The 10,421-nt window shown below is 43.4% G+C and overlaps 1 protein-coding gene across 1 annotated transcript in view; it reads right to left on the reverse strand.

The window, feature by feature from the left end:
- Positions 1-9,998, reverse strand: part of LOC115226021 (adhesion G-protein coupled receptor G6-like) — a 64,310-nt gene extending 54,312 nt beyond the window's left edge. Inside the window, exons 1-2 of the mRNA XM_036514915.1 lie at positions 9,946-9,998; positions 2,670-2,873 (exon numbers count right to left, since the gene is read on the reverse strand). Of these exons, the coding sequence (XP_036370808.1) occupies positions 2,670-2,857 (188 nt within the window). The 5' untranslated portion in view covers positions 2,858-2,873; positions 9,946-9,998. The remainder of the gene's footprint in view (positions 1-2,669; positions 2,874-9,945) is intronic.
- Between the last annotated feature and the right edge of the window lie 423 nt (positions 9,999-10,421).

Genomic DNA, 10,421 nt, shown 5'->3' on the forward strand with positions numbered 1-10,421 from the left:
CCTAAAGCTCCACGAGGCTCCGGCAGGGGATGGTGGTGATCCCTGCTGTACTCTTTCACCACAACTTTCTCTCTCACTCTTACTTCCTGTTTCTGTTGTACCTGTATTTCAAAGGGCCGGCCTTGTCACTCTCTGTGTCACGCTGAATATCCCCGAGAACTGCGTTAAGGGTACGCGTGTCTGTGGAGTGCTCAGCCACTTACACGTTAATTTTACGAGCAGGCTGTTCCGTTGATTCGGATCAACCGGAACCCTCGTCGTCGTAACCGACGGAATGCTTCCATTCCACAATGTTCAATATTGTGTCATAACAGTGAGAGTAATATGAAGAACAATTAGGACGATGAAGGAAAAAAAGGAATATGAAGATGGTGATGATGATGGAGATGAGGATGATGATGATGGCGATGAGGATGATGATGATTAGGATGATACTCATGAGGGTGATGAACATGATGGCTTTCTTGGTATTCTTCTTCGTCTTCTTCGTCTTCTTCGTCTTCTTCTTCTTCGTCTTCTTCTCATCTCAATCGAAGGAGAGGGGCTTTCTCCGTCGGGGTTGCGGATCCGTGGAATAAGCTGCCGGACGAGATGGTGAAGATGCCGACGACCGCTCGGTTCAAAGTCTCCCTTGACCAGAAATGGCCTGAAATCTTTGCATGAAGACCCTCCCTGTGCATAACTCCATGTCCCCCTACATGGCCTTGCTTTTTGCTTTTTGAGCCAAAAAATTAACTTTCAAAAAATTAACATCAGAACCATGCCGTGGCCGGCTCTCAGTCCGGATTTGAAACCCAACTGAACACCTATGAGATGAAATCCAGAGCCGGCTGAACCAGGGGGTTCCAAGGCCGACAACTCTTGTGGAAATGGAAGGGGCTCTCTTCAGGTGTGGGCACTGGTACCAATAACTTTTATGAACCGTCACATGTACCCTATGTACCGACACTATATGGCCGCTTAGAACAGTACTGTTCATGTTACGCCCTACAATCTCGATATGCTGGATCCGCCCACTACCAGAACACATGACGAACTATAGACTGGTCAAAGTGCATCCAGATTTATCAAAATTTATCTCTGACGTAATGAAATTAAGATATATCTCACAGTCACATACGTCACGAGTTTCTTTTGCGGTTCAGTGTAAATAATAAATTCAGTATATATTTCTTTACCACCCACAAGGGGCTGCACACAGAGTGAACAAACAAGGACAGACAAACGGATTAAGTCGATTATATCGACCCCAGTGCGTAACTGGTACTTATTTAATCGACCCCGAAAGGATGAAAGGCAAAGTTTGTCTGTCCTTGGCGGAATTCGAACTCAGAATGTAAAGACAGACGAAATACCTATTTCTTTACCACCCACAAGGGGCTGCACACAGAGTGAACAAACAAGGACAGACAAACGGATTAAGTCGATTATATCGACCCCAGTACATAACTGGTACTTATTTAATCGACCCCGAAAGGATGAAAGGCAAAGTTTGTCTGTCCTTGGCGGAATTTAAACTCAGAACATAGCGGCAGACGAAATACCTATTTCTTTATTACCCACAAGGAGCTAAACACAGAGGGGACAAACAAGGACAGACATAGGTATTAAGTCGATTATATCGACCCCAGTGCATAACTGGTACTTATTTAATCGACCCCGAAAGGATGAAAGGCAAAGTCGACCTCGGCGGAATTCGAACTCAGAACGTAAAGACAGACGAAATACCTATTTCTTTACTACCCACAATGGGCTAAACACAGAGAGGACAGACAAACGGATTAAGTCGATTATATCGACCCCAGTGCGTAACTGGTACTTATTTAATCGACCCCGAAAGGATGAAAGGCAAAGTCGACCTCGGCGGAATTCGAACTCAGAACATAGCGGCAGACGAAATACCTATTTCTTTATTACCCACAATGGGCTAAACACAGAGAGGACAAACAAGGACAGACAAACGGATTAAGTCGATTACATCGACCCCAGTGCATAACTGGTACTTATTTAATCGACCCCGAAAGGATGAAAGGCAAAGTCGGCCTCGGCGGAATTTGAACTCAGAACATAGCGGCAGACGAAATACCGCTAAGCATTTAGCCCGGCGTGCTAACGTTTCTGTCAGCTCGCCGCCTACTTATAATAAATTCAGTATAAGCATACACTGAATGAGTAACAATTTTAATTGACTTCACAGCAAGTAACATATCGGTCTGTTTTGCTCTAACATTGTGTTTAAAGCTGAGATCAACAACATAAGCGATTATCTAAGAACATAATCGATGACAATATATGTTTTGTTTGTTTGTTCCTTCTCAAGCCATGCCTGCTTCATAAAGGCTGGTTTCCTGGTTTCCTTGGCGTATAGGTTTCCCACCTGGACGGGACGCCGGTCCGTCGCAGGTGAGCTGCAAGATGCAGGAGGAAAGAGTGAGAGAAAGTCGTGGCGAAAGAGTCAGCAGAAGTTCGCCATTACCTTCTGTGCCTCAGCAGAAGTTCGCCATTACCTTCTGCCGGAGCCGCGTGGAGCTTAGGTGTTTTCACTCATAAACACACACATCGCCCGGTCTGAGATTCGAGCCCGCGATCCCTCGACCGCGAGTCCGCTGCTCAAACCACTGGGCCATGTGCCTCCACTGGAATATACGTAGAAAGTATCAAATACTTACAAAGAGGTAGTACTCGAGGGGATATTGTAGGGGACCGAACTTAATCGACGGTTTTCACAATTTACAATTCCAGACGGATAGCAAATACATATGGAGCATGCATCTGGCACAGCATGAGCCCCGAGAATCCATCTCGTATACAGTATGAGTACAAAAGTCAATTGAACTAACATAGTTTGACGGAACATATTTTCAGGCAAGAATCTGTAAGAGAGAAGAAAATGGAAAATGTCAGCGGCTTCAATGTCATTGCTTTCTCGCTGGAGATTCTTCGAAGGAATTAAACCTCACCCCCCCCCCCTGTTCCATGTGACGAATATGGCTTTATTTTAATAATTGGTTATTTTAAGTTACAAAAATTAAGTAAAGTTTCGAGAAATTTCTGTGAAGAACTTTTTTAGTCCGCAGGAGTGGCTGTGTGGTAAGTAGCTTGCTTACCAGCCACATGGTTCTGGGTTCAGTCCCAGTGTGTGGTACCTTGGGCAAGTGTCTTCTACTATAGCCTCGGGCCGACCAATGCCTTGTGAGTGAGTTTGGTAGACGGAAACTGAAAGAAGTCCGTCGTATATATATATATATATATATATATATATATATATATATATATATATATATATATATACATACATACACACACACAGGAGTAGCTGTGTGGTAAGATTCGAACCAGCGATCCCTCAACCACGAGTCCGCTGCTCTAGTGCTTCGCTCATAAACACACACTTCGCCCGGTCTGAGATTCGAACCCGCGATCCCTCGACCACGAGTCCGCTGCTCTAGTGTTTCGCTCATAAACACACACTTCGCCCGGTCTGAGATTCGAACCCGCGATCCCTCGACCACGAGTCCGCTGCTCTAGTGTTTCGCTCATAAACACACATTTCGCCCGGTCTGAGATTCAAACCCGCGATCCCTCGACCACGAGTCCGCTGCTCTAGTGTTTCGCTCATAAACACACACTTCGCCCGGTCTGAGATTCGAACCCGCGATCCCTCGACCACGAGTCCGCTGCTCTAACCACTGAGGCCACGTGCCTCCACTATGTATGTACGTGTATTTGGAACAATTTCTCACGAAAGGAAACCGGATCTGATATTCTACTCTGTCACACGTATGCATTCATTATAAAGAAATAACACGTATGCATTCATCTATAACAATACACCTTAAATGTCTTCAAATTTCTGTCGCAAACAATAACATTCTTTCAAATTTCTTTCGTAACTTACACAAAAGAACAGAGACATCAAAGCTTTTATTCACGTCTAAATAAATACAGAATGTCTGACATGTACAATAGCATATATACATGCATATATACACAACTGTGGAGGAGTAATGGGTCAGTGGTTAGGGCTGCGGACTCGCGGTCGTAGGATCGCGGTTTCGATTCCCAAACCGGGCGTTGCGAGTGTTTATTGAGCGAAAACACCCGTAGGCGCAGGAGTGGCTGTGTGGTAAGTAGCTTGCTAACCAACCACATGGTACCGGGTTCAGTCCCACTGCGTGGCATCTTGGGCAAGTGTCTTCTGCTATAGCTCCGGGCTGACCAATGCCTTGTGAGTGGATTTGGTAGACGGAAACTGAAAGAAGCCTGTCGTATATATGTATGTATATATATATATATATATATATGTGTGTGTGTGTGTGTGTGTGTGTATGTTTGTGTGTCTGTGTTTGTCCCCCTAGCATTGCTTGACAACCGATGCTGGTGTGTTTACGTCCCCGTCACTTAGCGGTTCGGCAAAAGAGACCGATAGAATAAGTACTGGGCTTACAAAGAATAAGTGCCGGGGTCGATTTGCTCGACTAAAGGCGGTGCTCCAGCATGGCCGCAGTCAAATGATTGAAACAAGTGAAAGAGTATAGCTCCACGAGGCTCCGGCAGGGGGTGGTGGCCATCCCTGCTGTACTCTTTCGCCACAACTTTCGCTCACTCTTTCTTTCCTCTGTTGGCCTGCTCGCTTAGCCAGTGGGGTGGCGTCATTCGAAGGCTAAAGCAATACGAAGCGCATTGTGACCAGCGACGTGTAGCAACATCTGATAGACTGGTCGGTCACGGTCACGGTGACAGTGACATACACAATTACATTCTTAAATACGTATCTTTTGGAAGCACTCCGTCGGTTACGACGACGAGGGTTCCGGTTGATCCGAATCAACGGAACAGCCTGCTCATGAAATTAACGTGTAAGTGGCTGAGCACTCAACAGACACGTGCACCCTTAACGTAGTTCTCGGGGATATTCAGCGTGACACAGAGAGTGACAAGGCCGGCCCCTTGAAATACAAGTTACAACAGAAACAGGAAGTAAGAGTGAGAGAAAGTTGTGGTGAAAGAGTACAGCAGGGATCACCACCATCCCCTGCCGGAGCCTCGTGGAGCTTTAGGTGTTTTCGCTCAACAAACACTCACAACGCCCGGTCTGGGAATCGAAACCGCGATCCTACGACAGCGAGTCCGCTGCCCTAACCACTGGGCCATTGCGCCTCCACTTAAATACGTATAGAACTATATACATTCACATATACAGAATCAAACAATCATATTTATATGCATATATATATATATATATATATATATATATATATATATATATATATATATATATATATATATATATATATTATATATATATATATACATACATACACAGATAATGGCTTAAATCCTATTTCTTACACGATGGAAGATTCATTCAAATGGTGATTTACTCTCTTTTACTTCTTTCAATCATTTGACTGCGGCCATGTTGGAGCATCGCATTTCATCGAGCAACTCGACCCCGGGACTTATTTTTTTGTAAGCCCAGTACTTATTCTATCGGTCTCTTTTGCCGAACCGCTAAGTGACGGGGACATAAACACACCAGCATCGGTTGTCAAGCAATGCTAGGGGGACAAACACAGACATACACACACACACACACACATATATATATATATATACATATATAGGATGGGCTTCTTTTCAGTTTCCGTCTACCAAATCTACCCACAAGGCCCGAGGCTATAGTAGAAGTCACTTGGCCAAGGTGCCACGCAATGGGACTGAACCCGGAACCATGTGGTTGGGAAGCAAGCTACTTACCACACAGCCACTCCTACGCCTATATTTTTTTCGCTATTTTTTAAAAAATCTTTCTGACAATTCTAAATCTCAATTGAAATCTTAAAAGAAACCCGAGTACGTATGCATTCACACAAATCCTATTTCTTTACTACCCACAAGGGGCTACACACAGAGAGGACAAACAAGGACAGACAAACGGACTAAGTCGATTATATCGACCCCAGTGCGTAACTGGTACTTATTTAATCGGCCCCGAAAGGATGAAAGGCAAAGTCGACCTCGGCGGAATTTGAACTCAGACATACAAACACACATACATATATATATATACATATATATATATATATATATATATATACGACAGGCTTCTTTCAGTTTCCGTCTACCAAATCCACTCACAAGGCATTGGTCGGCCCGGGGCTATAGCAGAAGACACTTGCCCAAGATGCCACGCAGTGGGACTGAACCCGGAACCATGTGGTTGGTAAACAAGCTACTTACCACACAGCCACTCCTGCGTCAATATATATATATATATATATATATATATATATATATATATATATATATATATATACATATATATACATATATATATATATATACGACAGGCTTCTTTCAGTTTCCGTCTACCAAATCTACTCACAAGGCATTGGTCGGCCCGGGGCTATAGCAGAAGACACTTGCCCAAGATGCCACGCAGTGGGACCGAACCCGGAACCATGTGGTTGGTTAGCAAGCTACTTACCACACAGCCACTCCTGCGCCTGTTGATTATTTGTTAAACGCTAATTGCTGTTTCGCCTGCGGGCAGAAATTTGTTGGGGGTTTTTTTTCCCCCCATTTAGGGGCGAAAGATTTGGAGAATATCTCGGTTCCCCGAGGCTGCCCGAGGCTGAGAGCTATGCTTCAGCGACCAGAAACACGAGGGATGCAGCCACCTTTAACATCCTCGAAGTTGAGACGGTAACGGTTGACGTAAATGAGATGGAAGAAAGCAAGATTTTAATTCAGAGGAAGGGGTCAAGATTGAAGTTGATCCCTCCGAAAGAAGTCACTACCCCCCCCCCCAAAAAAAAACAAACAAACAAAAGGATGATGACATACAGTTCGTTGTCCATGGTAACAAAGAAAACCTAAATGGCAAGTGAGGAAGAAATAGAGGAGTGACCCAAAGAAATAAAAAAGAAATAGTTTTCTACTGCAGAGGAAGAAGGTACTGCACGGTTGAGGTACGCTTCGCCACAGAAGTAGAGGCGGTGAAGTGGAGGCGTAATGGCCCAGTGGTTAGGGCAGCGGACTTGCGGTCGTAGGATCGCGGTTTCGATTCCCAGACCGGGCGTTGTGAGTGTTTATTGAGCGAAAACACCTAAAGCTCCACGATGTTCCGGCAGGGGATGGTGGTGATCCCTGCTGTACTCTTTCATCACAACTTTCTCTCACTTTTACTTCCTGTTTCTGTTGTACCTGTATTTTCAAAGGGCCGGCCTTGTCACTCTCTGTGTCACGCTGAATATCCCCGAGAACTACGTTAAGGGTACACGTGTCTGTAGAGTGCTTAGCCACTTACACGTTAATTTCACGAGCAGGCTGTGAACCCTCGTCGTCGTAACCATCCATAGCCTCTTGAGGGAATGCCATTCTTCCTAAAGGTCTTCAAACTCAAAGAAGTGATGTTTATCATAGGCCTGGATATCCTAGGTATATAATATTGTTAATATCATATATACCTGGGTGCTCTTGCTGACACCAAACCTTATGTTCGTCCACGTCATATTTTCTCTTATCCCTTAATTTGAAGCCTAAGAAAGACCCTTCGACAATTTTTGTACCTGTATTTCAAAGGGCCGGCCTTGTCACTCCTTGTCACGCTGAATATCCCCGTGAACTACGTTAAGGGTACACGTGTCTCTGAAGTGCTCAGCCACTTACACGTTAATTTCACGAGCAGGCTGTTCCGTTGATCGGATCAACCGGAACCCTCGTCGTCGTAACTGACGGAGTGCTTATCCCCTAGAGGCGGTGAAATATTCTATGATGCCTTTAAAGTAGGAAAAATGGGTACTCCTTCCAACAAACCTTGGCAAGCGTGTGGCGATGGTGAGAATTGGAAGGATGCCCCTAGAAGTTGAAGAAATGTGGCTAATGGTCGCTACATTGACGGGGACCAGGGAGGACCCCAAGATTCTCCACGGAACCAGAACAAAACAGATAAAGAGGCGGTGCTACGCCCTAGAAGTGGTAATCCAGGCCACCCCATCAGATATGGAGGAATTCGTAGAGGAAGTTGAGCTGTGGCAGGGGAGGGGAAACCTCCCACCTGCTACCACTGCAGGTAGAGGGGGGCACATCAGCGTAAATTTTCTCCCCCCATAAAAGAAAAAGAACAGTAGAGATAACATACATACATACATACATACATACGTACGTACATCCATAAATACATAAATACATAAATACATACATACATACGTACGTACATCCATAAATACATACATACATACATACATACATACATACATACATACATACACACACACACACATACATACATACATACATACATACATACATACATACATACAAACATACGTACGTACATCCATAAATACATACATACATACATACATACATATATACATACATATATACATACATACATACATACATACATACATGCATACATACATACATACATACAAACATACATACATACATACATACAAACATACGTACGTACATCCATAAATACATACATACATAAATACATACATACATATATATATACATGCATACATATATACATACATGCATACATACATACATACATACAAACATACATACATACAAACATACATGCATAAATACATACATATACACATACATACATAAATATATACATATATACATACATACATACAAACATACTTACATACATACATAAATACATACAACACGAGACAGACAAAGGGATTAAGTCGATTACATCGACCCCAGTGCGTAACTGGTACTTATTTAATCGAGCCCGAAAGGATGAAAGGCAAAGTCGACCTCGGCGGAATTTGAACTCAGAACTTAACGGCAGACGAAATACGGCTAAGCATTTCGTCCAGCGTGCTAACGATTCTGCCAGCTCACCGCCTTGGCGAGGTGTATACCACAGGCTACTACACAGGCCAGTGATATCTTGATTAAGCGAAAATTTAGATTGTCGCAAGAAGGTACATGTTAACGCATGGAAGATTCATACGGAATAATAATCAATCATACTTCAAAATTGTTACAGAAGTGGCTGTGTGGTAAGTAGCTTGCTTACCAACCACATGGATCCGGGTTCAGTCCCACTGCGTGGCACCTTGGGCAAGTGTCTTCTTCTATAGCCTCGGGCCGACCAAAGCCTTGTGAGTGGATTTGGTAGACGGAAACTGAAAGAAGCCTGTCGTATATATGTGTATATATATATATATATATGTGTGTGTGTGTGTGTATATATATATTTATATATATAGATAAGCATAGGAGTGGCTGTGTGGTAAGTAGCTTGTTTACCAACCACATGGATCCGGGTTCAGTCTCACTGCGTGGCACCTTGGGCAAGTGTCTTCTACTATAGCCTCGGGCCGACCAAAGCCTTGTGAGTGGATTGGTAACGGAAACTGAAGAAGCCCGTCGTATATATGTATATGTATATATATATATGTGTGTGTGTGTGTGTATATATATATTTTATATATATAGATAAGCATAGGAGTGGCTGTGTGGTAAGTAGCTTGTTTACCAACCACATGGATCCGGGTTCAGTCTCACTGCGTGGCACCTTGGGCAAGTGTCTTCTACTATAGCCTCGGGCCGACCAAAGCCTTGTGAGTGGATTTGGTAGACGGAAACTGAAAGAAGCCCGTCGTATATATGTATATGTATATATATATATGTGTGCATGTGTTTGTGTGTCTGTGTTTGTCCCCTTAGCATTGCTTGACAGCCGATGCTGGTGTGTTTACGTCCCCGTCTCTTAGCGGTTCGGCAAAAGAGACCGATGGAATAAGTACTGGGCTTACTAAAAAAGAATAAGTCCCGGGGTCGAGTTGCTCGACTAAAAAGGCGGTGCTCCAGCACGGCTGCTGTCAACTGACTGAAACAAGTAAAAGAGTAAAAGAGTAAAAGAGGAAGACGAAATTTTAGACGTGAAAATATTTGCCTTACCTGAAAGAAGAGTTTTTCAGTCAGAAATGTCTTTTACGTTACTTCATGTTCGCTCTTCTCTGCGGGAATGAAAAAATCGTTTTCTGTTACTCAATCAAATACCTGTTTTCAGCTGCAGGCAACGTTTCTCATAGACTTAGAAATTTTACACGGAAATATATTTCCTTGCTTTTTGTATCCGTTTCATTCTCTCACGATGTTGCACTGCACCCTTTCCTACTCGCATATCTTTTGTTCGATTTCTGAAGTATATTTATTTATTTATTTAATTAATGTAAATGTTGTTTGAAAAGCTACGAGGGACGTTCAATAAGTAATGCCTCTGACCCACTTGCATTGGTTCGATCTAGCTGAAATTTTGCATGTGCAATTATTTATATCTCTATAGATTACGTGACAAATTACAGCTCTGGGCTAATTGTGGTTTCTGATTTACAGGTGTTTGAACTAAGTCAAGTGTGAAATGGAGCCTGTTG

This window comes from Octopus sinensis, linkage group LG29 (assembly GCF_006345805.1).
Source record: "Octopus sinensis linkage group LG29, ASM634580v1, whole genome shotgun sequence".
In the NCBI taxonomy this organism is placed as follows: Eukaryota; Metazoa; Mollusca; class Cephalopoda; order Octopoda; family Octopodidae; genus Octopus; species Octopus sinensis.